Source organism: Heterocephalus glaber, unplaced genomic scaffold (genome assembly GCF_053883595.1).
Source record: "Heterocephalus glaber isolate CG9 unplaced genomic scaffold, H.glaber_assembly_v1.0 deba00000071, whole genome shotgun sequence".
Taxonomy (NCBI): domain Eukaryota; kingdom Metazoa; phylum Chordata; class Mammalia; order Rodentia; family Bathyergidae; genus Heterocephalus; species Heterocephalus glaber.
In genome coordinates, this window is record NW_028258137.1 from 19,710,455 (window position 1) to 19,738,157 (window position 27,703).

A 27,703-nucleotide genomic window follows, 5' to 3' on the forward strand; every position below is an offset into this window, starting at 1 on the left:
GGTCATTTCTGGAAGTTACATGAGGAGGCCACATCTAGATGGAACTGTGGCTTCACAGAGAGGGTTTCTCAGCTGTTTGGGCCCTCTCTGGGCAGCCAAATCTTGATAGTGCCTTTCTCTCTTTCTCAACACTTGCACACTGTCACAGAGATTAACTGGGCAATAGCAGCTTGCTCAGTGTTCTCTTTTCTTCCAGGTGTTAATGGAGCCTGTGCCCAAGTGGAGAAATGTCCGTGGCCACAATCCTCTGGTGAGTGGCTTCTTGCGTGAATCTCTAGCTCAGTACTGGTAAAGTGATACCACACGTTATTGTGTTTTTCTTTTAAGACCAAAGATGTTAATATAGAGTTGTTTTTTCTAAACAAAAACCTCAGTGTTCAGGTTTAATTGCGGTGTTGACACTTTGTGAGAAATAAGTGGGTTTTGGGCTGCAGTTTGGCACTTGGTCTCTAGGAGGTTCACTATCACTGGTCTAGTTTCTCCATAAGTGCCTGGGAAGGTGGTGCTGAAACCTGAACCCAAGCCTGTGCAGACATTTTTTTTCTGTTAGTTGAGTTGGAGAAGAATAGGAGGGACAAGCAGAAAATAGTGGTATCTTGGGATTCTGAGGTCACAGATCTCTGAGGTCTGGGCAGGTGTGCAGAGCCAAGGAACTCCTGACGGCTATCTGAAATCATCCCAAGTGGCTATCAGAACCTAGGTCTCTTTAGGAGATTAGGCGGCCTAACCCTCCAGGACCAAACTCTAACCAGGTGTCTTAATTTCTATTCTTATTGATGAAATAAAATACCTGACACCCAAAGTTAAAGAAGAAAGGTTTATTTTGGCTCAGTCTGTAGAGGTTTTAGTTCATAGTTGCCTGACTCCAAGGCAGGGTGGCATGGCAGAGGGTCATCGCAGAGGAGGAAACAGCTCATGGTGGGCAGAAGAAGGAAGGAAGGCAGCAAAGCAGTGAAGTAGCAAGCAGCAAGCCATGGCAGCAGCCTTCTTTCTGTCCTTTATATTCTATGCAGGCCACATGCCTTGAGGGCTGGTAGCACTCACTCCCAGGGTGGGCCTTCCCATTATGCACACTCAGAACTATGCCAAGCCAGTCAGTGGACTAAATAACCACACACCCTTAATTCCAGCATCACACAGTCCCAACATCACACACTCTAGAACCAGCCGCCTCTGAGAAGCCCCACTTATGATTGAATAAAGCTTTAGGGGGACAGCTAGACACAAGCCATAACACCAGGTTCTTGGTGAGCCCTGGATTTTGGGTTGCATTTGGGAATATCCAGTAACTGGCTGCCTCTGGGCTCTCCCTGAAGCCACCTGTCTGTTTCTCAGGGGACACCTAGAAAGCAGGGGCTAGAATGTGCATGTGCCCATATTCCTTTCCTCTTCAGAAGACTGCTCTACTTGCTTGAGATGGATAGAACCTGGTTCCTGCCCAAGAGGGCTTAAGGAAGGGATGTTTATTCTGGGCTTTCAGCCCATTACATAGGAATAACTAGTTTTACTTTTCACTTGGGGAAACTGCAACTTAAATAAATTGTCTAAGGTCATACAGCTGGTATATGACAGATCTAGGTTTTAGCCTTGGACTTGGAAACCTGTGCTGCCCTTCATTTTCAGTAGTGCAGTTGCTCTCTCTTTCTGTGGTTCATTAGACTCAGAGTTCCACTGCAGGCAGGGTTTGTGTCTATTTTATTCACAGTTGTTTGCTTGAACATAGGCTCTTAGAAGGTGCTTGTTCGTTCATTCATTCATTCCACTAATATTGATTCTATACCTTCTCTGTTCCAGATGCTAGGATAGTGAGCAATTCAAAGCTCCTTTTGTCTTGGCCCTAATATTCCAGTATGGGAGGCAGGAAACAGTTAGATGTAGACTATGGTGGGTGGTGATAGGAGCTGTAGAGAAAGCTAAGCAGGTGAAAAGATGTTACTTGAATAGGCAAGCTCTCAGAGTCTTTGAATAAAGAATCCCACAGAGATATAAAAAATATTTCACCCGTGTGCCTGTGGGAGCAGATGGAGTGCCAGTCATCTTTTTTAACGTAAGAAAAAAACATATTCTCTAGAAGCCAGGGAGGAACCAGGGCTTGATTATTAGGTAAGACAACTAGAATTGCACAGGTCAGAGATTGTAGGCACCATATCACTGGACAGAATCACAGCCTCCGAAGCCTGAGTATCCTTGATACGAATAGCATTTATAATAAAAAAAGTATAACAGAATTAGATATTTTTACATTTTCTGGACAGAAAAGCAAGATAGATGTTTTCTGAGATGTGTCAGTCCATTACTCTGTCTGATTGATTCTCTGAAGCATGTCTGTTGCTGCACTCATTTGGCTCTCAACCTTTCTGAGATTTTCTTTCACCTGCATTTAAGAGGGTCTGCAGTTTTCAGTGCAGAGCACTGGGGTGTCTTAAGTTTGTATCAAGAAAACAAAAACAAAAAGGACAGAATAGGATTAGTGAGTGGACTGTGGAGTAGAAGGTATTTTGCATCTACTAGTGATAGTGTTTAGGGTTGTTTAGGGTAGGGGGGACAGATAGGTAGGACTGTCTGATAAGGTAACATTTGAGCAGAGACCAGACAGGGAAGGAGCACTTCAGGCATCTGGAGGAAGTATTCCAGCAGCAGGAATGGCAGATGCAAAGGCCCTGAGGTGGGGCCCTGCTTGGCATATGTGGTTGGAAGCTGGCTAGCTGGAGGGAGAATGGTTGGAGATGAGAGAGGATGGCAGTGAGTCTCAAGGGGCCTGTGGACCATGATGAGGAATTGGGTTGCATTCTGAATGCAATGTGGAGCCCCTGGAAGGTTCTGAGCAGGGTGGGTGACAAGAACCGGTTTAACCCACTCATTTTGGCTGCTCTTAGGGGGCTCAAAGAACCTTTACTGAATGACTCATGCATGGTCTCTGGGGGAACATCCTAGTCTAGCTGTCACTGGGCTGTCCTATAATTGCTTTAGTGCCTCTCTTTGTCCAGTCCTTTTTGAGGGCTCTGCCACCATTCTGGGTTCACCTCTGGCTCCACTCCAGTCCCACGTAGGTTTCTTGAGGTGGCCTTTAGTGACTGATAGAGCAGGGTCCTGCAGATGCCACTTTGCCATAAAATGCTGTGTTCTCCCTTCCACAGGGCCTGATGTACCATGATGCCTGTCGATGGGGCCTCACCCTGCAGACATACGTGCAGCTCACCATGCTGGACCAGCACACTCGTCCTCAGGTATGTTTCAGATACTCAGCTTCAGCTTTGCCAAATAAAACTTTCTTCAAATTAGGGCTTTTGTGATTGCTAGGAGGAAGCCTCACCAGGGCCTTCAGTGCTGCACAGTGTCTCCGTCTGGGGCAAGGTCACCTGTCCTGCAGCTCTCTGGCGACCAGCCTCAGCCAGCCAGGTGGCCACCCTGATACCACCCTGAGCTCACATCTTCATGACCTGACCACAGCTGGGCTGGACAACATTTGACTCAGTTCTTCTCAGACTGTGGTGTGGGCTGGCAGTGACAGCAGCAGTATCCCTGGCAACTTGTTAGAAATGCATATTTTCTGTCCCCACCCCTGAGCTGCTAAATCACATTCTGGAGTTGAGGCTTGATGCGTTTTATCAAGCCATCCAATACACATTTTGGGTGTCTGTGCATTTGAGAACCACTCATCAAACCTTCTTGGCTCTTAGCTCAGATTCTTCAACAATTGTGATTCAGCCTGGGTCCAGTGGTCAGCCCTGGTTCACTCAAGTGTTGGGGCAGAGCTCAGGGCCAACAGCACTGCTCAGGCCCTCCCATCAGTGGGGATGTGACTAGGGACTTTTAGAAGAAGGGTAGCTAGGGAGACCCGACTGACACCCGTGGCTCAAAACTAACCACAACCCAAGACACCAGTGTTAGAGGCTCTTCATGAAAGCTACAGGGCATATCTGTGGCCAGTTAGGTTGGCATAGCCACTGGGCTAGGCATTTTGATCCAGGTCTACAGCACCTGCAGCTTTAGTTACCATTCTGCTCTTAACACAAATCTGTCTTTTACAATCGAAAGAAGTGAGAAGAACCTTTTTGGTGACTGAATTTCTCTCTCCCCAGATATGATACAGATCAGAGGATCTGCAGTTAGTGCTTTTCCCCTTGGCTTATCCCATTTTTTCTGAGTGGGCAGTCAATTGAAAACCTAAATTGTATCTAATAATATCTGAATATAATGGGACCCAGGTGGAAATCTCCTGCTAAGGAGGCAGAGACAGAGAGAGCTAGGAGAATGAAGCGGAAGGAGAGCCAGGGAACGGTAAGCACAGCCACAGAGGCAAAGGATGGAGAGGAAGATGGCGCAGGGAGGTTTGGAGGGACAGGTAAATAAGCATATTATGTGGGAGAATTACCAGTTTGTCCACTTGGTGTTGAGAGAGGGGCCCTACATCCTCCCAAAGGGACACTAGATGAAGGGAAAGGTCATCTGTGGAGGGTGTAGGTACCCTGGCAGAGAGGGCCAGTGTCCTGTCATTGTCCTTGCGGGCGTGACAGGTCCTGCTCAGTTTCTACAGTCAGAGCTCCAGGAATGCCACCCGTACCCCGGCACTCTTGGAGCTCTATCTCTGGCACACAAGCACTCCTCTTAAAGCAAAGTCACCCTATTTAGGTCCTTGATCTCCCCAGTGAGCCTCAGTGGACAAAACTTGTCAGTTTCACCAGGGTGTCCCCACATTCCAGTTGAACCTCACCTCTACTGGGAAAGAGGCCTCTGGATGAACCCTCAGCGCCTTGCTCCTACGCTCTTCCTGCAGCTTCAGGGTAGGGGTTGTCAGGCAGAGGGAGGAGCCCAGGTGAGCCTAGTGTCAGAGTGGTCTTCTGCTCAGGTCCTGCCCACTTTCACCACAGCCTCTTGATTCTTTGTATTCAGCAAAGATGGGGGGATGAAACTGGGGTGTGGGACAGGCCTTTGACCCCCTCCTCTTCATCTGAGTTAGTGAATCACTTTTTGTTTTTCCTTTAGATGTCACCTATACGGCTGATGGAGAGGTCGATTCATAGTGCAAGATACATTTTTGTAGAAAACCTATATAGAAGGTACTGTAGTTTTCACCATTCATAATTTATGTAACCATTCATTTAAAAAAAATGAAGTTAGAACTTGTTTATTTGACAGATACAAGTGCCTGCTCTATGGTATCAGTTATCTGTTACCACTGTAACTCTGGGTAACAGGCAGCCACAAATCTCAGTGACAGTAGCTACCTGCATTTTTTGCCAAGTCAGCTAGGGTAGGTAAGCTCCCTTGCTCTGTGAGATGTCTGGAGTCAGCGGGCTAGGATGATCTTGGCCACACTGACCGGGGCGATGCCACTCTCTTCCTCATGCCCATCACTTTTCTTCTGGGGCCAGCAGATAAGCCTGGGTGTTCACATTTCTGGGAGCCCCAGCCAAGGCCTCAGGCCTCCGCTTCCAGTTTGCGACCATTCCACTGGTCATGTGGTCATAGGAACCCAGGGTTAGGAGGTGGGAGGACCTAGGGGGTTCCATGGCAGAGTGCAAATACAAAAGCAAGAGTGAAGAAATGGGGAGACTGAGCAGTCAGTCCTTGTCAGTCACCCCATTTCACCATCTCTTTCAGCTTTGAGTTAGGGCTGCTTCTGTCACCCTCTGGATGAGCTGGTTCTGATGTCAGTGCGAGGTGCTCCCCTCCCACTGTCTGCAGCTCTTCTTCTCCTCCTCTCTCCCCAACCCCCTTTGAAGATTGGTTGATCTCTTTGCTCTGTTCTATTCTGCGCTTCTCTCATCTCCTCTCTTCCTTCTCTTCTCTCCTGCCTTCCTCTCTCCCTCCCTTCTTCCTTTCTTTTTTACGATGCTAGGGATGGAACTCGGGGCCTCGTATATGCTAGGAGAGTACCTTCCACTGAGCTACATACACCCCCAGCCCAGCCCTCCCTTTGCTGTCCTTTTTTTTTTTTTTTTTTGGTACCAGGGATCGAACTCAGGACCTTGCACTTATGAGGCAGGTGACAGAACCACTGAGCTAAATCCCCGTCCCTCCCTTTGCTGTTCTTAATGATTTTTTTTGGTACCGAGTATTTAACTCAGGACCTTGTGCTTATGAGGTAGGTTTGGTGCCATTGAGCTAAATCCCCAGCCTTGTTCTTAATGATTTTATAGTGGTATTTAAGATAACCACATAAATTATTAAGATTTGGCCAATTTTAACCTGCAAAATGGCAGGTTCAACCTAGTCCATTTTATTTAACTGTTCAATGTTTATGACCTTGTGCTCCTCAAGGACAGGGCCTGCATCTTATTTACTTGCCTAACTTGGACCAGCACAGAGCAGGCTCCTGGTTAGTACATATTCACTAATTACTGGATGTTCTTTGATCTCTAGGACAACTTGTCCCCCAGACCCTAGCCCTCTGTTTCACATGGATTCCTTTGAGTGGGCCACTAAAAAGACTGCTGCCAGTCCTGAGCTGTTGATTGTTTTTGGAATCTGTGTGACTCAAAAACAGAGATCCTTTGCCCCGAATCCTAGGTCCCCAGCAACTCCAAATATCACTCAATGCTGTGGGTCAGGGGCAGGCAGCTAGGGCAAGTTCTGATGGTAGCTTTATTCTCTGACCTCACACCTTTCTGGTAGGCTCTAGTTTGCCCTTCCAGCAAGTGGCATTCCTGCTCCTGAGCCCCCTCCTCCCCCAGCTGTCTGGTTTCCAGTGGGTACAAGGTGTCAGTTGCCAGGTTTATCCATTTCCTTTGAGGACAGGCAGAAGGGAGCTAAGAAAGGACCAGAAGCCCCTGTGATATTTGTATGCTGCTCTGCCAGAAGTAGCCTGAGGGAGAGACTTGGGCAATGGGGTAGGATTTCCTGTGAATCTTGAGTGGCAGGGCTGTCTCTGTCTTCTGATTACCATGAGCTTGGCTGGTTATTTTAGCGGTTCTTGGCTGGTGCTTTAAATAGATTAACTTGGAGTAAAATGATCAGAGAGCAAAAAGTAGAGTTAGGTGGTATCTTAGTCACCTTCTTTGTCACTGGGACACAATACCAAACACCCACAACTGAAAGGAAGAAAGGTTTATTTACTTATTTATTTATTTAACTGTATAGCCTTTTATTGGTACATTTTAGGTATACAATATAATGACATTCATCACTAGAAATTTGCATCTTGACATAATCTCTCTTGGTTCTTATTTTTTCCCCCTTCCCCTGCCCTCCTGTCAACTGCTCCATTCCTCCCTATTTACAGAGACTTTGTTTCCTTTTTTTCATTTTCTCATATTAATTCCATTCCCTTCTTTCCTTTCCCCTACTCCTCCCACTTCCCCTTCCCCTTTGACCCTTTTCTTCCTCTTTCAGATTATCTATTATACCTTTTAGTCCTTATTTACACTTTCAGTTTCTTACACTAGAGAAACTATTCAGTATTTACAGTGTGTCCTATTTATTTCACTGAAGAGTATCGCCTCAATGTACATCCATTTAGGAATAAACATCTCTAATTTCTTGTTTTTTATGGCTGAGTAGTACTCCATTTTATTAAAAAAAACCATTTTCTTTTTTTTTTTTTTTTTGGTACCAGGGATTGAACTCGGGACCTTGCGCTTGTGAGGCAGGCGCCGGAACCACTGAGCTAAATCCCCGGCCTGAAACCACATTTTCTTTATCCAGTCTCCAGTTGATGGGCATTTGGCTTGTTTTGAAACATTTATTTTGGCTCACATTTCAGTCCATAGTTGGTTGGCTCTAAGGCAGAATGGCATGGCAGAGGGGTTTAGGAGAGGAAAACTGTGCCCCTCCTGGCAGCCAGGAAACAGAGTGAAGGGTGGAGCCAGGGAAAAAATACACCCTTTCAAGTCACGCCCCCAGAGACTTGCTGTTTCTGACCAGAACTCACCTAACAGCAAGTTAGCTAAACATCCCCATAATACAATCATCTTCCTGAAGCCCAGCCTATGAATGCATAGGGCTCTTGGGGGATGTCTAGATATAGACCATAACAGGTGGGTCCCAATCCTGGATCTGGAGTTCACTCATTGTGACCATAATCAACTTTCTAAACTTCTCTGAGTCTGTTTCTTACTGATAATTCCCATGGTCTGTCTCTGAATAGCCTTTGGATCAGTTGCCTAGTTTGCCCTTGTGCAGTTTGTCAAACCTGTCCCCCCCCACACTAGGCAGATGTCCCCAGGAGCTGTTTGTTTTTGCTTATCCCAGGGCAGTCTTAGCTGACATCTGTGGGCTGTGGTGATTCATAACTGCTTTTCATCACACACCTCTGATGAGTCAGTTCTGTATTTCCCAATCATTGTGGCTGTAGTGTTGGTTCAGATAACATGGGCTCTGCCCTGAGCTATTTTGTGGGTAGTACAGGAAGTTAATAACTTTTTCTGTGTTCTTTCTCTGGCTCTTTTTCTGGCACAATGACTTCATATTTATGCCTCCCTTGACCTCCCAGGTTCCCTCCCTTGGCATCTGTGGGGTATTGAACCACACAAAACTTCAGTGCCCTTGTTTTTGTCCTTGGTTCTCTTTTAATGTTATACAGCTTCCAAGGGGACATAGATTCTCCTGACTTGCTGGAGCCTTGAGACCCTTGAAGAAGGCAAAGGCTGTTGGCTGGCATGTAGCCTTGGGTACTCCAGAGCCTGTTGGCAGTACTGTGGCACCCTGGAGGGTATGGCCACTCACCATGGTTTTCAGTGGGAGGGAAGAGGGTGATGATCCTCAGACCCTTTCTCTGAAGTCTTCCAGAGGCAGAAGAAAGCCTCCACAGATGCTCCCTCCCCACCTTACCATCCTAGCCCCTGTGGCCCAGAGCAGCAACTTACTAACAATCTGAAAATGTCTTCTAAGTCTTATCTTTTGTTCTAGGAATTCATTTGTATTTTCTATTCTGTTCATATATGTCCTGTTCATATCTGTGATAAATCTGTGCTCCTCATGTGCCTTGTAGTACTCCCTCCCTCAGCCATATATCCCAGAGTCCCCATGGTTGGTAGAAAGAGAACCAAGGACAAGAAGCATTGAAAAATTCGTTCCTGAGGTAGGTGATTCACCTGTGAACTGGACCAGCTGTTGTGTTCCTGGACATTGGGCCATTTGCCTGTGTGGTTGAGGGTCAGAGTAGGGACCCAGGGACAGGAACTAAATTGGTTATCTGATTGCCCTGTTTTTGCCCTGTTTGGTAGCTGAGAAACCGAGAGGGGATTACAAAGCCAACTCCTTTCTGAGAGTGCAAGACTATTTCAGGCCGGGGAAGACATTCTGCAACCTGCTATGTGGGAAAGCCAAGAATGAGGAAGTGGTGAGAGACTCACAGAGTTCTCTCACTGAGGCCCAAGGTTCAGGGCCTGTTGGTGCCCTAAAGACTGAAAATCCTCAGGTTCATGCCCCTAGGGGAGACCCTGTCTCTTTCTACACAGGCTTGCTACTGATGACTTGTGCAGTCTGCTAACATGCAGGCCCTGCTTTAGTGCGGCAGGACAGGGTCTAGATATTTGGATTTCTAGCAGGCACCCAGGGGAGATGCTCCTGCTGTTTGGGTATCTTACTCAGAGGAACAAGGCCCAGCAGAAGATAGCAGTTAGGTGTCTGCAGACAGCCTTTTGTCCATATGCTTTGACCCTTTCCTGTGGGAGTCCTGCCCCTCTGGGTTTCTTTGGGCCTCACTGGGCCTTGGGGGTCACAAAGGGCAAGAGCCTCAAGACTGAGGACTTAACCATGCAGGATATCCTGTTTCCTGCACCTGGCCTGAAGTTTCTTCATTTCACAGTTACTGGTTTAGGTTTAGTTGTTAGGGGTTTTGTTGTGTTATCTTTGTTTTGAAAGTTTCCGGCTGATTCCCAGGCCTGGAGTAGGCCAAAGAATTTCCCCCTCTCTCTCTTTTTTGAGACAGCATCTTGGTGTGTATTCTAGTCTGACCTTGAACTCACTGTGTAGCACAGGCTGGCCTTGAACTTCTGGTGATCCTCCTGACTCAGCCTCCTGAATGCTGAGATTACAGACATGTGCCACCATGCCTGGCAGGGCTTCTCTCTTAAGGCACAGTGAAAAATATTTTTGACCAGAGCTACAAAGGGATGAATGGGAGGAAAAATAGAATTTGGGCTTTCTTTGTGGTCACTCTCTTTCCAGCTCCAGCTTTCCTCAATGCAGTAGGTCAGCCACAGGAAAGTGCTCTTGAGAAAGTAGACTTATTTTTAGAAGTTTGTGCTCCCCCCTCCCAAATACAGAAAAAAAAAAAACAATCCCAGTGTGTGAGAACCAGCTGCCCAAAGTGGAAGGTGCTGAAAGACCAAAGAAAGAGGCAGACATCCAAGATTACGTAAAGTCCAATTTGTTAGGGCCTTTTGGACAGGAGTGTAACTTGGGCAGCAGCAAGTTAGGGGAGTGCTCACACAATAGGGCAGCAGGAAGAGGCTTATATAACTCAGCTAGACAAAGGTGGACCACTGTCAACTGGAATGTACCTGGCCTTTTTCAAAAACTGTGAATATGTACAGTGTCAGTTAAGAAACAGTCTGGTGGGCAGTGGCTAGCCCACCACACCTGGCTGACTATCTTCGAGACTTTATTTGTGCCATTGGGTTTGGGGTGCATGCTGGGGTCAACTGGTGGGCAAAATGGTAATTGCAATTAAGATGGCTATAGTCATGTCAGACTGGATCCCTACAGTTGTTTGAGCCTACACCAAATTGAGCATAGAATTGAGTTTAGCTGGATTCTTTGCCTGACCTAGATCAGGATGATTTGCTTCCCACTTGTGAGAGAGAGTTCAGCCACGTACTGGCATGTGTGGGGCATCATCTCCGGCTTGGGAGCTTGTTTCCTGGGATGCTCAAGCCAGAATCTTCCTAACATGCTGTGGTGGGGAGCCCTTTCACAAGGTGGGAGGGTGCATTGCTGCAGCCCCTTCAGTGTAGCAGTTGATCCTTTTCTCAGAAACCGTGGAAACCTTGATTAAGGATCTGTGGGGGCCTGGACAAACAGGAATGTGGCAGGTATGGCCTTGCTGTCTGCAATTACATGGTTGTTTCTAGAAAAACCCACATACACACAACTGGAATTCTCTGTTTTGTCAAAGCAAAATTTCTTGAGGGATCTTCTTGCCCTTTGGGCCTTGGAAAGCAAAGAGCTTACCTAGAGAGAGACCTGCCTCTTCCGATGTCCCCCAGCCCAGCCCACCCCATTCCAACAGTGTTGTGGTGGGCAGAATGTAAGTGTAATTATGCCCCCAGGGGTTTGGGAGGGTTGTGTTAATTGCTGAAGAGGAAGATTCTGGTTACATGGTGTTCTTCAAGATGGAAACAGGTGTGGGCACACTGGGCCGAAATGAAAAGCTGAAGGTGGTGAGAAAGCTTCTTGTAGCTAAAAGAGACCACATAGGCAATTGTGTGGCCCAGCCCCTTGGCTGAGTAATGAAATATAAAGGTTTTACAACACTGCCTGGTCCTCCTTTTCTAAGAACAGCAGTAAAAGAATTGAGTGGGGCACAGCTGGGGACATGGTAGCTGACTCACTGGGCATTTTGGAACAGCACAAAGGTTTTCCCACCTCCCCAGCTGGCTCTGGGGCTTGGACCCTCCCCCGCTAGGTCCAGACCGTGGGCTCCAACCCTGCTCTCTTTGAGCTCAGGCCACAAGACACTGAGCTCCATTTAGGACAGCCTCATAGCAGATAGACCAGGGAGGATGAGTGATGTCATGGAGAAGCCCTGCTCAGACAGAACTGAGCCTAATTTCTCTGGGCCCCAGTTTTCTTCATCTATAAATTGGGACCACAACTAGCCTCATAAGGTCTTGTGAAACAAAAGGAAATCATGTATACAGGGCAACTAGTGTTTGAGTGTGAGGTTTCTGTTATCCATCCCGAGCAACCTGGGGGCTTCTTAGGCCTCTGGGGAAGAAGTTATAGTAAATTGTGCCAAACAAAACAGTTTATAGAACTCATGTGGGCCCCAGACCTGGGTTTTGTCACCTTGGGATAAGGGAAGGGTTACAGTGAAACCCCTGGGTGCACTACTGTACTGAGTCAATTCATGTAGATTTACTGTGGAGAGGTGCTGCCCCTCTGTGGTCTGCAGGGATAGAGGCATTGGGTGGTCTTGGGTGCCGGGAGCCCTGTGCTGGAGGCAGACACGAGTGGGACTGGGCAGAGTTTCTAGAAAGAAACTGCACATGTGGATAAAACAGTACTAACATATCAGAATCATGGAGCCCAGGCTTCTGTTTACTTTCGCAGCTTGTGACCAGCTGCTAGGATCCTCCAGCACCTTCCAGCACATGCTCCTGGCAGTCTCGGAAGGGTTTTCTTGGGTCGGGTTTGCTGACCCTCAGGGAGACCACTCCATGAAAACCCCTTTTAGAAGAGCATTAGGAAAGGAGGGAGAGCTTTGTGGGAGAAGCCCTTGGTTTGGGCTGGGGTGGGAGTGGGAAGAGATGTCCCCACCGTAGCCACCCAGTTGGTGTCATGAGACCCCCCCCCCCCCAGCACATTTCCAGGGAAGCAGTGGCTCTAAGGTCCCAGAACCCCCACCCCCACCTGGATGTGTCCTTTCCCCCAGGTGATACTACTTCCTGTGTCATGAATTGTGGTGCGGTTTCATGGCTGATTCTGTGGGGATTTGCAGCCTGTGTGAGGACCTCCAGCATCTGAGTTTGACAGCTGTCTGCCCAGCCCCAATAACTTGGGAAACTGTGCTGTTGCACAGCTCTGTCTTCTCCCCCTGGCTGCTAAGTGGCCCAGTCCCCAGCGTTGCCAGTCTGGATGTGCTGGAGTATGGGAGGGGCCAGGCAGCAGCTTTGTTTGTTGCAAAACCTTACTTCTTCAGAGTTGGTCCTGCACATTTCTTCACTTTAGTCTCCTTGCTGAAGACTGCTCATGACTAGTCCTGCTGCTCTGTTCAGCTCTGCTCTGCACAGGGCATCAAGGCAGTCTCAGGGATGAAGGGAAAACATTCTCTCCAGTCTGTGCCAGGCCCTGTCATTTGGGCCCCAAAGCAGTGCTACTTGTGTGCACTTAGTTTTCCAGAACACCCCTCTCAAACCATCCCAGCTTCTTACCTCCTTCTGCCTTCCCCACACAGGGCTGGAGTTGGGCCATAGCTGGTGTCTTAGTTACTTTTCTCAATGGCAAGACAAAATACTCAACACCCAAAGTTAAAGGAGGAAAGATTTATTTGGCTCACAGTTTGTAGAGGTTTCAGTCCATAGTTGGCTGGCTCCAAGTGAGGGTGGCATGGCAGAGGGGCATCGCAGAGGAGAGACAGTTCATGGTGGGTGGTAGGCAGCAAATTAGTGAAGAAGCGTCAAGTGACAACAACCCTTACATTTACTATCCAGGCTACAGCCCCTTAGGGCAGATAGCACTCATACCCAGAGTGGGCCTTCCCATTATCCACACCCAGAACTGTGCCAAACCAACCAGTGGACTAATTTAGTAATCCCACGGCCTTAATCCTACCAGTCCACCTCTGAGAAGCCTCACCTGTGACTGCATGAAACTTTGAGGGGACATCTAGATATAAGCCACAATAGCTGGGCAGGGAGCAGCCGCGTACTGTGTCCTGTCCTTCTCTCCTTGCCCATCAGAGCTCCCCAAAGCAGCCCAGCCACACCTAGAGCTGAGTGCATCCAGCATGGAGCTGCAGGTGGAGGTTAAAAGGGCGACTTCCTCTCTTGGGCCTTGTGCTAGTCACCTGCTGCCACTCCTGTCCCTACCCTGTCCATCTCCTCTAAGGGCAGAGGACAGCCACAGGAATGCCAAGAGATGCCAGGTCTTTCCTCACTCTTGGGCTCTTCCTTCCTTGCCCTCTTTCTTGCTTTCCTTCTTTTCAAGTTAAATTTAAAATATATAATAACACTACCTACTCCCATTCCTGATTTGAGAACTAATACATTGTTAAAAATTGGCAAAAAAGATATAAAGAAAAAAAATGAAAGTCTCCTATAATCCTACAGCTCAGAGAAAAGCACTTGTTAATAGTTGTTGTTTTTCTTTCTTGTCATTTCAAAACATATGGATGAGTATTTTGAAAATATGATTGGGGTCATATTGTGTGTAGGTTTATATCCTGATCTTTCACTGAGCACTAGATTTTAAGCATTTTCCATGTCATTAAGTATTATTTCACGTCATCCTGTGTATGGCACAGTTTCCTGTTACATACATATACCAAGATTTAGTTTTTCATTATTTTAAATAGTGCTATAGTCCATGATTATTTTCACAAGATTTCTAGGGATGAAATCAATTTGCTGATCCATCTCCCAAGCTCCATGCTGCCTCCATTCTCAGGGAATAAACTTTAAAGTGTCTTTCTGTTTGAAATTTGTATTCCAAATGCCTGTGCCATGGCTTTTGCTGCTTTATACCATAAACCAGTCCTGGTGAACCTAGTGTGTACCTGTTACTGTATTTTCCTTCTTTTCTTTCTTTCTTTTTCTTCTTTTCTCTCTCCCTTTCTTTCTTTCGTTCATTCTTTCATTCTTTCTGACCAAAGATATTAATGTAGAGTTGTTTTTTCTAAACTAAAACCTCAGTATTCAGATTTAATTTCAGTGTTGGCACTTTGTGATAAATAAATGCAGTTTGGCACTCAGTCTCTAAATGATTGGCCATCACTGCCATAAACCATCCCCAGGCAATGAGAAGTCAGGAGCATTAGGGTCCTGTCATCACTCCAACATCATATGGACCATCTTGTGGTCTTGGTGATGCCTTCTCAGTGAGAGCCATTTGTAGGTCCTTTTAGGGGAACAGCACAGCCCAGAAACTTTCTCATGAATGAATAAAACCCTTGAACTCTCATTGCAGTGGGAAGATGCCTGAAGTGGACTATGTGATTCTGTCTGAATGGTTTGACTGGATTGTGAAGAACATCAATGTCTCTGTTGACCTAATAGGTAAGGTGGGCCTCTCTCACCTCCCTGCCTGGACACTCCCTGGGCCCAGCCAGGATGTGCTTAGGAGAGCCCAACCACAGGGATATTAGGCCGAGGGCAATTGCCTTTGGTGATTTCTTCCCCATGTTAATGCAACCTTCTGTCCAAGGGCAGATGGGGTTTGGGGGGTTTCTTGGGCCCTCATAGAAAAGAACTCTGACCTGATTACTTAAGTCGCCATCTCCTGAGTCAGCTACTTTCAGAGCTGGATCCTTGTGATTTGATGGCTTCTCTGGGTTGTGAAGAAGGGGAGGAACAGAAACTGGACGTCACCAAGCCTGTCATATGCCAGGCTCTGTGCTAAACTCTGGCTACGAATGAGATTACACTTGGCCTCACAGTGTCCACACGGGGCTGGTGACTTACAAAAGGAATCAGAGTTGGAGGATGAGATGCAAGGTGCCTGATTGGGCACATAACAGCCAGTGGTCAAGCTCAGAGTGACCCCTGGTCTGGGTCTCTTACTTGGAGATGTGGCTGCTCTTCCTTACACCTGGGCCATGTGCCTTTCCTAGGCTGTTACTCCCAAGCTATGAACAGAATAACAGAGGCATATACTTCTTTAAACCACAGTTTATCTCCGGACCACTCCTGAGACCTGTCACCAGAGATTAAAGATGAGGTGCAGGGAAGAGGAGAAGGTCATTCCACTGGTAAGAAGCCAAAGACAACTGGAAAACTACCTCTACCCAGCCTGGCTTCCCCTCCCCAGGCCCTTCTACCATGACATTATTGTGTGTTTGTCTTCAGAGAAGAATGCGAACAGAATGTGAACTCTGATTTCCCCTATGGCTAGAAGCACTGAGGATGTCCAGAGCTGCTTCACTTTCCGTGCTCCCTGACTCAGGCCTCAGCACCCCTATGCAGAAGCACCTCTTCCATTTATCCCTTTCCCACCTAGGCAAGGCCAGGGGTTGCCTGTCCCACCTCCTGAAAGTTGATTGGTTCTGTGCTCTCTGAATCTTCACTAGATTGAGAGTCTCAGGAGGACAGGACCAAGCCTCTCCCTGATGCAGCTAGTGCTTAGCTTAGTGCCTAGTCTGGCATGGAGGTGGTACTTGGTGCTTGGTAGTGCCTGGCCAGTCTTGGGATACTTTGCTACCCTGGGTTCTAACTTGGGGCCAGATCAATTCCATTTAGGACAGTTGGACCAGGCCTGGACTGTTCTCCTTGGTTGGGTCCGTAGTCTCCACATCTTTCTCTAAAGTCCATCCTCCCAGCTGCTGCATGGGTGCTATTTCTAATATGGGGCCCCACACGACGCTGCCCCCTGCTCCTCTCTGGTATCATCTCCCTCCACTCCTTGCCTTCAGTGTTTTGGCCATAAGGAGCAAGTTTGCCTGAACATGCACACGCACACACACACACACACACACACACACACACACACACACACGTGAAATACTATAGCTTTGCATTTGCGCAGCTGTTCCTCTGTCTTTAAAGTTTAGCTCAGATGTTCACATTCTCCAGGAACCCTTCTATGCTCATCCCTCCACTGGACTCCCTTGCCCCCAGGCTCACTGTGATTATAGCCCTTTGGGCAACAAACCTGACAGTATTTCTTTTGCCTTTGCTTCCCAACCCTCATTGTGAGGCTTTTGATCTTATTCCCTCTTGCCCTCTGCATGTGTTCTGGGCCTAGCACTGAGTGGTTGCCCTGGGTAGCCCAAATGACATTTGTCCCATTTCCCAGGGCACTTGGTGGGAGGGCTTTGGCCCCTACCCCACTCCCGAGTTCCCAGCAGCCTGTGCCTTTGTGTTTCTCTGGCAGGAATACCTGGAGGCCATTCACCGCCTCTATGAGCAATGGCTGGTCACAGGAAGCCTCTTCCCTGTGACGGCCCCTGTTCTGGTAAGTCAGACCCCTCACAAGCGGGAGACTTCTACAGGGAGGAGTGACCCAGGGCATGTCAGTCTCTCTGCAGATGGGGGCAGGGGTCAAATCCTCAGAGCCAGAAGGAGGAAGGTGGGAAGGCCGGAAAGGGCTCTTTCTTTGTCACTCCTCGTTCCTGGACTGTCTTAGAGTGAGTCGGACATACTTGAGAGGGCCATCTGTCCCAGTGCCATTACAGCTGGTGTCTTACCCAGTACTGGCCAAAAGCCCCAGGTGCCTGAAGCCTCTGGATCTGGGTTGGAGTCTGGCTCTTTTGGGGTGGTAGTGCTTCTGATGTGACCTTCCTTCTTCAGTGGATGACACAGAGCCTCAGTTCACCTTGGCTCAGTGACTCAGGGTCATCAGAAGGAACATGAGCTGCTGTTCTGGGCTGTGACACGGGGATGCCCTTGGGAGGTGCCGAGGTGTGTAGGACTGTGTGTCCCAGTGACTGCTGTCCTTGAGTTCCTGTGCTGCTTGTCATAGTAACCTGTTTCTCTTATGATGCATGACATTTCTAACTGGTACTGATATGTCTGCCCTGTCAGTGTTTCTCAGTGCCTGTTCTCTTGGGTTCAGATTTGGTGGCCCAGATTTCTCCAGGTAGGCAGGTGGTACCTAGGGCTGCTACCCGTATTGTGGGTCACAAGCTTCCATGCATGACTGTGGGCTGCGTACTCTTACAGGTAGTAAGGCTGTAGGCAAGGGAGATATTACTATAGAGGGCTTTAAAGAAGTTTATTTTTTTCCTCATTGTAAAAGTAGATACTATAAAATGATGAGGAAAAAAATCACTCTTCAGAATAACTCTTGTGGACTCTTTTTTTTATTTTTTTGGTACTGCAGATCAAACTCGGGTCCTTGCGCTTGCGAGGCAGGCGGTGGAACCACTGAGCTAAATCCCCAGCCCCTCTTGTGGACTCTTAAGTGAAAAATCTAGTTGGGAGTGTAGACCACCCTAGAGCTGGGTGCTGTTTGGCTCTGACCTCCCTGTGCCCTTGGTCTTCTTTCCCTTTCCCTGTCTAACCTGCCTGCCTCCATTTCTGTTTGCTTTTGTGAAGGAAGGGAGATATAGAGGTCAGTGCAACTGAGGTTGTGACCTTTGTGTTTCATTTCCAGGTGATTGAGGCTGACCACAACATGGAGAAGATGTTACAAGTATTTGAACAAAACCGCACCCGAATATTAACACCAGAGAATTGGAAGCATGGCCCATAGGATGGGAGAGGTCTGTGGGATCATGCCAGGAACATGCCCATAGCTGCCAAGTTAGCTATTAGGAGCAATTTAGAAAAATCTGCTGTTACAAGACCTTTTATCTGGCCAGATCTAGTTTCCTGATAGTCCTTACTCCTTAGCCAGTGCCTTGATCATGGGTCTGTGGCCCTTGTGGGTAGATGACAAATGGGACCAATGTGCTTGTCGCCCTTTGTTGTGTGTAGCCTGGCAGTCCCCTGGTGGCTTCCCACTGCTGGATCCCTCTTCTGAAGCCATTAGGAACAGCTCCTGCCCTGACATTGTGCTGGGTTCTATACATTCCAGTCACTCAGGAGAGTGAGGTAGCAGCCTCACATCTCAGGTGAGGAATATGAAGTTCAGAGAGATTAAAGACTCCTCAGGGTCACAGCCAGTGAGCCATGAAGCTGATACCGTTCATACTTTTGGCCAGGCTACTTTGTCTTGAGAGATGTTCCCTACAGCCTGCCCTTCCCTGCCATGGCTTACATCTTTGTGGGGATAGCTGGCAGTGCATCTTCTCATCATTGAGCAGTTCTCAAGGACAATCAGAATTTCTAGACTTTGATAAATTGTGCTGTTTGGCTCAAGCCCAATGTTAAATGGTTTTGCAGCATGGAGAGCTGTAGCCTCTGTCTTTATCATCTGGACTTCAGTGATCACAGGAGAATCACACATTGACTCCTGAATTGTATCCAGACTCTGTGAGATGAAGGTCTTGGTTGAATTGCTGCCAGTTCCACATCAAGGAAATAACGTTTGGGGCCTGGCCAGTTTGCCTAGTGCTGGGTTGGGCCAGGAGTGGCCAAAGGAGCCAGCCCTGGTTTCTTATCTTTAGTCTAGTTGATCTATCTATTTGTGACAGTGGGGTGTTGAGGTCCCCCACTAAAATTGTATTAGTGCATATGTGACTTTTCATGTCCGTTAGTATTTGTTTTATATAGTTGGGCACACTAGTGTTTGGTGCATTGATATTTATGATTGTCATCCTCTTCCTCTTGGATTCTTCCCTTTACAAGGATGTAGTGTCCTTCTTCGTCTCTCTTAATCAGTGTTGGTTTGAAATCTACTTGATCTGCCAAGAGGATAGCTACTCCTGTTTTTTTGGGGTTCCTGTCGCATGCAGTATTGTTTTCCACCCTTTAACTTTCAGTCTATGAGTTTCCTTTTGAATTAAGTGTGTTTCTTGTATGCAGCATATTATTGGATTTTGCTTCTTGACCCATTCTGCCAGTCTGTTTCTTTTGATTGGTGAATTGAGACCATTAACGTTGATGGTTATAACTGAAACGTATTGACTTGTCATTGCCATGAGTTTTTCTTTTTGTTGGGTTCTCCCCCTTTCCATTTAATTTCTTGTCATGCCAGATGGGTTCATTCTGCTTTGCTTCCTGGCGTTGTGATCCTCAATGTCTGTTCCCAGGCTATTGTGTAAAATTGTTTGGAGTGCTGGTTTGGTATTCATGAAGTTCCTAAGGTGCTCTTTGTCATGAAAGTATCTCATTTCTCCATCCATTTTGAAAGATAGTTTTGCAGGGTACATCAATCTGGGTTGGAGGTTGTTTTCTTTTAGGGCTTGGAATATGTCACTCCAAGCTCTTCTTGCCTTGATGGTTTGTGTTGAGAAGTCTGCTGTGATTCTGGTGGGCTTTCCTTTGTATGTGATTTGTTTCTTTTCTCTGACTGCTTGTAGAACTTTGTTCTTCTGTTGTGTTTCTGGAATCTTAACAATTATATGCCTATGTGTAGATTTTTTTTGATCAAGGCTATTTGGAGTCCTATATGCCTCACTTACGTGTATGTCAAGCTCTTTTCCCCTGCTTGGGAAGTTTTCTGCCATTATTTCTGTGAAGAGATTTTTTATGTCATCTGCACTCTCTCCTGTTTCTTCATTGAGCCCAATCAGTCTTATGTTATTCTTTTTTTGCATCACCTAGCAGCTGCTGGATTGATTTCTCATGTTCCCTTATAATTTTGAAGCACTTTTTCTTTTCCTGGTCACTAATTGCAATCTTATCTTCTATATCTGAAATTCTGTTCTCACACTGGCTCATTCTGCTGTGTAGACTTTCAATGGAGTTTTTCATGTCCTGGCAATCTATTTGCATCTGTTTTATGGATTCCATTTGTTTCTTATGTTGGGATTCCATCATGTTCCTCAGCTCCTCTCTAGATTTATTAATCATGTCTTGCACTAAGGGCACAATTTCTCCTGTTATCTGAGAAATTATTTCTGATTTCCTTTTTTCCAGATCCCCTTTTGTTGCCAGTTCAGTGGGTCCAGGTGGTTGAGTATCAGAGTGTTCCATCTTGTTTCCCTTTGGGGTTGCTGTAGGTGATCTGGAAGTCTGGTTTTGAGACTTATTTACGTGTTTTCTCATTTCGACTGGGGTGCGGGGGCTGTCAGCGCCTGCACGGATTACCTCCTCTGAGGTGGGTGAAGGTGGGACAGGGGCTGGGAGCGGCGGTAGGGATGGTGACCCAAAAGCCCTCTCCTGTGGGCTGGGAGCAGCCAGAGGGATGGTGGCCGGGAAGCCCCTTCCTCTGGACCAGGAGCAGTGGGATGGTGGCTCAGAAGCCCCTCCTTCTGGGCCGGGAGCAGTGGGAGGGATGGTGGCCTGGAAACCCCTTCCTCTGGGCCAGGAGCAGTGGGACAGAAGGTGGCCCAAAAGCCCTTTCCTCTGGGCTGGGAGCAGCGGGAGGGATGGTGACCAGGAAGCCCCTTCCTCTGGACCAGGAGCAGTGGGACGCCGGCTCAGAAGCCCCTACCTCTGGGCCGGGAACAGTGGGACTCAGTACCTTGGTCTGGTGGTCTGGTGTCCTCTGTGCCTTTGTAATGTGGAATCAGGTGTCTGCCTGTCTACAGTGGGGTGATTCGGTGTCTTCCCTGTGACTCAGGACCTTGGTAGGGCATGCACAGACCTGCCTGTCTGCAGCGGGCTGATTCGGCATGTTCCATGGGACTGGGGACCTCAGTAGGGTGTAGGCAGACTTGCCTGTCTGCAGCGGGGTGATTCGGCGTCTTCCGCATGACTCAGGACCTCGGTAGGGCGTGCACAGACCTGCCTGTCTGCAGCAGGCTGATTCGCTGTGTGTTCCGCGCGACTCCAGCCCTGGTTTCTGAAGCTCTCTTCCTCTGTCCTTGTGTGAGAAGCTTTGTCTTTGGAATTACATAGCATTTATGGTCCACAGAGAGACACAGTGGCCTCAAGTCTTTCTGAGAGTTTTTTTCCACCCAGAGGAACATCTTGAGCCACAGAGCATGAAACCATCTTTACAGGTTCAGAAAATAATCTTACTTCACTCAGCTGTGACAAGGCACTGAAGGCCCAGCTGCCTCTTAAACCAAGTAGGAAGCAAAAGAAAGGAAGAGCATTCTTTGAGAGCGGTCTGAACAGCAAAATCAGGGTTTGCAAACAAAGGCTCTGGAAGTTTTGCTGGAGGTGGGTGGAGAGGACCTGGAGAAGATTGGGCAGGAGCACAGGTGAGTTATTAACTGGAGGAGCACAGCTGCGGTCAGTCATCTATAAATGAAGGCCACTTCTCCCACCCTGTGAATGTGGACTCTTGTGCCTCTGCAGGTACCAGGAGGTCCAGTCCCAGAGAGAGCACTAAGAAGTCAAGGATTCCAACTCATAGTCCTTGTTGTCTGAATGGGGATAGCAGCCAGGGGCAGCATGGGTACTATGTCCATCAGCACCTGTATCCATGTGCTGGTGATACCCAGGAAACTGGAGAAGGCAGGCGTCTTTGCTATCAGGAATCTGGACATGCTGGGCAGTCTTTGGGAGTTTGTAAATGAATGGTGCAATACTTTCCTCTTTCCTCAATTGTAAATGAACAGTGCAATATCTTCCCCTTGGCTCAATTTGAGCATCTGTTTTGGGGAGAAATGTAATTTTATCCTCATTTGTGATAGCCAATAAATCATTACCTAAATCTTGATGTTAATTTTTGAGTGCTTCCTTTACAGTGCTGTAGCTCCTTGTAGGACCCTCTTGCAGGTAGGGTAATGTGTTTTTATTTTTTAAACACTGTGTTTCCTAAAAGAGCCCGCTGGTGCCTGAAGGAGGCTGTGTGCATCAGCAGGGGCTGGAACTGGTTGTGAACTCCTTGAGCCCCAGAGATCACACCTGAAATGGCCACAGCCAGCTTACCCAGGAGCTGCTGTCCTGTGTGGCAGGCAGGGGACACACAGCAGGTATAAACACTACCAGGGCCATGAGCCGGGGCTAGAAAACGGTGGAGGGCACAGGACAGGAATGACAGGCCTCATCTTAGAAACAGGGAGGCCCTTGCTACGACCTCCTGAGAGTGGCTGGCAGGAGCATGGCAGGGCTGGCGTTGCTGAAGAGCCAAAGGGGTAGGCTAGGGCAGTGACATTCAGAACTGCTGGTGTCACCCCATTTTTACTGAGCCTGGGGATCGGTGGGATGTAGTCAGCATACTCAGAGCCCCCTCAGCTGCTTTGACTTTTGGGAATTTTAAAAAAAAATTGTTGAGCAGTATGTACATTTTCTTCTAGTTGCATTTTTAGTGAAATAATTCCAATTTACATTTAAGCTTTTTGGTTTTACAAGTACAGTGTATGATTAGAGCCATTCAAAATACTTTCTATTCCTGGTAATTTAAAAAACCAATCTATAGGACAGAAATTTATTTATCTTTCCTATGGAACAATTGCGTGTAGCTCGGTGGTCTAAGGGTAGGGTGATGGCTCTGTGGCTGTCATGGTTCAGGTTCTTCTTTTCTTTCTTTCTGTTCCTTGTTCCTGGAGGTTTCATTTCTTGGTTCATGGCCTTCCTCCTCCAGGGGCCTAACTGTCCAGGATGGCGGCCAGAGCGCCTGTCTGACCAATGTTGGCAACAGGGCCGGCTGCTCCCCATTCACACTCTAATTTGGACAGTGACCCTTTCCAAGGCATAAGCAAGGTGTCAGAACTTTGCTAGAGGCCTTGGGGGGAAGTGGTGGGGGCAAGAGGGAGGTCAGCACCCACAGACTGGGCTACAAGATCTGACTGCAGCACTTGGTGCCCACTGGCCCCATGCACATCACCTCCCCATTCTGTGCTGTAATGGCTCAGCCTGCCTCATGCAAGGTGTAGCCCAAGGAGTGAGACCACCTTGTCCTTGTTCCTATGATGTAAGTGACCAAATTCACAAATGAGTGATGTGAACGCTGGGAAATGATGACATCTAGCTTTTGTTCACCTTTTAGTTTCTCTTTCTGCTTCTTCCATTTCATACGAGCCCTTGGCCTACATGAGATGTGTCTCTGCCTGGAGTAAAGTCCATCTTCCCCTGGATGCCCCAGACTCCCACCATCAGACCCAGGGAAGAGCACAGTGCACATAAAAAATGTTTCTAAAACCCATCTACCCTCTGGTGCTGCTGAACCTGGGCTACCTGTTTTCCTGGAGCCCTGGGGTGAGGGGTGGGTGCTCCCTTTAAATGCTTATGTACTTGTGGAATGAGTAACATTCATTCCCTTGTTCTGTCCACCCTAAAGAGTTTGTTACTAAAATAATTGATAGGCTCTTGAAAGTCTCAGCCTTCCATTGATGAGAACACAGTAATACATTGCTTGACTCCGCTAGGCTGGAACAGGATTAGTCACCAAAAGCCTCATGGTCACTGGCACAAACTTTCTTCATCTTGACCCTGTGGCTCCCCCCGGTGCTGGAGTGAATTTTATGTTCCTCTGGTTTATATAAGAGGGAGTCTGGGCCAAAGCTGTCATTAAACAGAAGGGGAGAGAAAGCCTATCTCCTGGGATCCCAGAGGTGCTGGCATTTTGATCACAGAATGATCTTGATTTTCTGGATTTCTCTACTTTTCTTCCTTCAAGACTCTAGTCCTTACCAGACTGGGCTCTGTGAACACGGGTACCCTGGGAGATAGGTAATAGGTGCTTTGAGAAAAGAGGGATCTATAGTCCTGGAAGTTTGGGAAACCATTTTCATACTTTCCTAGGTGCCCAGGACACATTAATCTAGATAAAAGGGAGTCCTGCAGTTAAAGAAAAAAGCCTTGTTAAGCCTTGTTTAAACCAGGGGCTCTCAAACTTACTTGCCTGTGGAACTCCTAACCTGAGGACTACCGTTCCTTGGAACACACTTTGGGAAGTTCTGCTTTAGATGATCCCGGCTGCTGCTGACTCCCTGGCTTCTGTGCCACTGGGATCTTGAGCTCAGCTCAAACTTTGATACATCCAAGTCACTTGAGAGCTTGTTAGGATGCAGATCGCCAGGCTGCATCCTCACATTTTCTAATTGAGCCTGTCAGAATTTTTTCTCTAGCTGTGTTCCAGGTTATGCTGAGGCTGCTGGTCCAGGGATTCCCCCCCCCCCCCCCCCCCCCGCCTTGAGAACCACTGCTCTAGTTTTACACTTTTTAAGAATTGCGTATCCAGGAATTCAAGGAAAATGCCATTCAACCTCTCATGAGCTCTGGTTATCTTACCTGTTGAATAGGAGCATTGCTTTTCAGGGTTGTGAGGAAAATTCACCTGATGTGGAATGGGCCCAGACCTGGGCTTGGTATGCACCAAGTGCCCAGTAAATGTTAGTTCAGCAGTCATGCCTGGAAGAACTAGGCCACAATACAGCTGGTGGGCCCAGTAACATCACTAAGAAACCCATTGTCACAGCTTGGATGTGTGCTGTCAGATTAACGGGCATCATGGGTGACCTGACAGGAATGGGTCACAGGCCTGACCCTTGGGATTACCTCTGAAAAAAGCCTCATGCCTTTTTGTAATTATAGATCATGGGACCGATAGTTGGTCTTTTAAAAAATGTTCCCATTTTTCCTGGGAACTCTGGTTCCACACCTAGCATCCTGTAGCATGAGGAGGACTGGCAGAGATGGGGCTGCTTCTCAGGGTGTGGAACCCGACACCTCTTTTTGTACTAATAATGCCTTGGAGTTCCTCACGTTAAGCCAAGGGTTGTTTAGTCTGTCCCCACTTTTCTTGGCAAACCTTTCTCCACAGGCCCAGGTGACCTCTTAACTTGCCCTTTCTGTAGTGCACAGAGAGGTGTGCAGGATGAGCAGAACTTGGTGATTCCAGGCTCATCTTAGAAAAATTAGCAATGACCCATGAATCTTACCTTTTGGGATCTACTTGACTTTGTGAATGTGGCCTGTACTTTGGGGTCAGAACAGGATCTGGGATCCCAGTTTCTCTAGTTACCGGCTGTGAGGCCTCAGGCAGGTCACCTCACTTCTCTGATCCTGTTTTTTCCCTTGCACCCTAGTTCTCTGTTTTCTCTTTCACAAGGAGAAGGGCTAGACAGACAAGGAAGGGGGAGTTAAGTGAATGACAATAGGCTTGCCTCCTCCTGATCTCTGCTCCACTCTGTACTGCTGTAGAGGCAACCAGACTTGCACTTTCACTGGCAAGATTCCCAGAAGGAGAGGTTTATGGCTGGGTGCCCCATAAGCCCAGGCCTTGGGTCCTGCATTTATATTTTCAAAACAGATTTCTCTGTTGGCTGTGTGGGGAAAACATCTCTACATCCTTGCCAGCCACTCAGCTTGGAGGCACCAGGCTATCCACAAGCAGGCCCTTACCCTCTCCAGCCCCCAACCCCCAAGCATTCACTGTGCCAGATCCACACTGGTGAACAGGATGACCATAGGCCCGGCAACTCAGCTCCTCAAAATATCCGTGAGAAAATCCCTCACCCAGGAAGGAGGGCACCAGCAGCCTCAAAATCCCCTTCTGATGGGGTGCAGAATTAACTTCATTATGCTAATATACTTTGAAGAGTCAATAAAACTAGCACAATTTCAGTGAAGTAACTATATAAAATTGATATAAATAATAAACAGGTCATAATGGAAGGGTTTTCATTACAGTAGCAGTAAGGATGATTACGTCAGAGTAAATTTAACAAAAAAATACAAAACCATACCAGAAAAATGCCAAACACTCCTGAAAAACACTCAGATTGACAAATGTAAAGACATCTCCCATTCTTGGATAGGGTGTCCCAACATTGTAAGGATGTTAGTTCTCCCTAAATTTTAACACTTTTTTTTTTAAAGGCAAGGCCTTGCTCTGTAATCCAGGCTGGCCTTAAATTCACTGTGTCACTGAGGCTGGCCTCAAACTCACAGTGATCCCCCTGCCTCAGCCTCCCAAGCGCTGGGATTACAGGCATGTGCCACTACACCCGGCTATTTAACACAATCTTAATAAAAATACTACAGACTATTTTATAGTTAGACATGTTATACTAAAAAGTTTATATAGAAAAAACTAAAGTTCATACAGGAATAATAAATCAGTTAAAAGTAAAAGAAAACAAAACAACAACAACAACAAAAAACCATGATGGAGGAATAGCTGTACCAGACATTAAAACACACTGTAAAACCTTTGTAATTAAAATGGTATGGTATCAGCACATGGATAGACAAATAGACCAGTGGAACAGAACAGAGATCCTGGGAATAGATAACAAGTACAGGACAGTTAGCATATGATGAAGGTGGTATTTCAAGCCAGTGGGGTAAAGGAATTTAAAATAAATGGTGCTGAGATGACTGGGTAACCATTGAAGATAAAATAGACCCATATCTCACACCATATGTTGTGGTTTAGGTCTGGATGTCCCTCCAAAATCTCGTGGTCAGAGGTAGTGGAATCTGGAATGTGTGATGCTGGGGTTAAGGGCGTGTGATTGCTACAACACTATATGTGAGTGAGTGGTTTGGCACTGCCCTGATCCTGGTAGTCTGGTTGGGATGAAAGAAGTAGAAAGATGTGGTAAAGTTCTCCTTACCTTTGTTACCTTGTTCTTACCATTGTTGTTTCTCCTCTGCGAGGCCTGTTTGCCATCCTTGTCTTGGAACCATCTGACTATGGACTGAAACCTCTATGAACTGTAAGCCAAATAAACCCCTTCCCCTTTAACTTTGGGTGTCAGGTATTTTGTGAGAGAAAAGTAACTAACACACTATACTAACAAATAACCCCAACAGTTAGGAATACAAATATAAATGGAAGAAATTATGCAATACTAGATGAAAGTATAGATAAATTCTTTAAAATCTTGATGTAGGGAAAGTTTCCTAAGAGTCAGAATACAGGTGCAATAAAAGATAGATAAACTTGACCATGTAAACATTTTTTAAAAATCTACATGATAAGCCTGCCTCACAAGCAGAAGGACCTGAGTTCGATTCCTGGTATCATAAACAAAAACAAAATTTGCATGATAAAGCCTACCATAAAGTCAAAAGTCAGTTGACAAACTGGGAAAAAAATGCATATACAAAGTGCTAATATCCCTAAATATTCACAAAGCATTCTTTGGTGGTTTTTTTTTTTTTGGTACCAGGGATTGAACTTGGGACCTTGAGCTTGCAAGGCAGGTACCGGAACCACTGAGCTAAATCCCCGGCTCCACAAATCATTCTTAAAGGACAAAGCATCAAAAATCCAACAGAAAAATGAGAAAAAGGCATAGAAATTCACAAAATAGGTACAAAAATTGTGCTTAAACGTGAAAAATACTCAAACTCATTCAGGTAGGGAAATGCAAATTAAGAGAACACTGAATATCATTTCCTTCTTACCAGACTGGCCAAAAAAAAAAATGTGTATTTATTTCAAAACATTCTGTTGGTTAGGTTGTGGAATAATACACTCATTCGTTGCT

The 27,703-nt window shown here is 46.9% G+C and overlaps 1 protein-coding gene across 11 annotated transcripts in view; it reads left to right on the forward strand.

The window, feature by feature from the left end:
• The window catches only part of Tk2 (thymidine kinase 2), a 71,438-nt gene that overhangs the window by 14,301 nt on the left and 29,434 nt on the right, over positions 1-27,703 (forward strand). For 5 of the 11 annotated variants that reach the window (XM_087183291.1, XM_087183232.1, XM_087183393.1 and 2 more), the window contains 6 exons: positions 3,138-3,227; positions 4,987-5,060; positions 14,794-14,882; positions 15,495-15,574; positions 16,696-16,776; positions 17,917-21,984. In XM_087183291.1, the coding sequence (XP_087039417.1) occupies positions 3,138-3,227; positions 4,987-5,060; positions 14,794-14,882; positions 15,495-15,574; positions 16,696-16,776; positions 17,917-18,015 (513 nt within the window). In that variant the 3' untranslated portion in view covers positions 18,016-21,984. Of the gene's footprint in view, positions 1-196; positions 251-3,137; positions 3,228-4,986; positions 5,061-14,793; positions 14,883-15,494; positions 15,575-16,695; positions 16,777-17,916; positions 21,985-27,703 lie in introns of those variants that run through there. The other 6 variants (XM_087183088.1, XM_087183343.1, XM_087183374.1 and 3 more) reach the window with 4 other exon arrangements.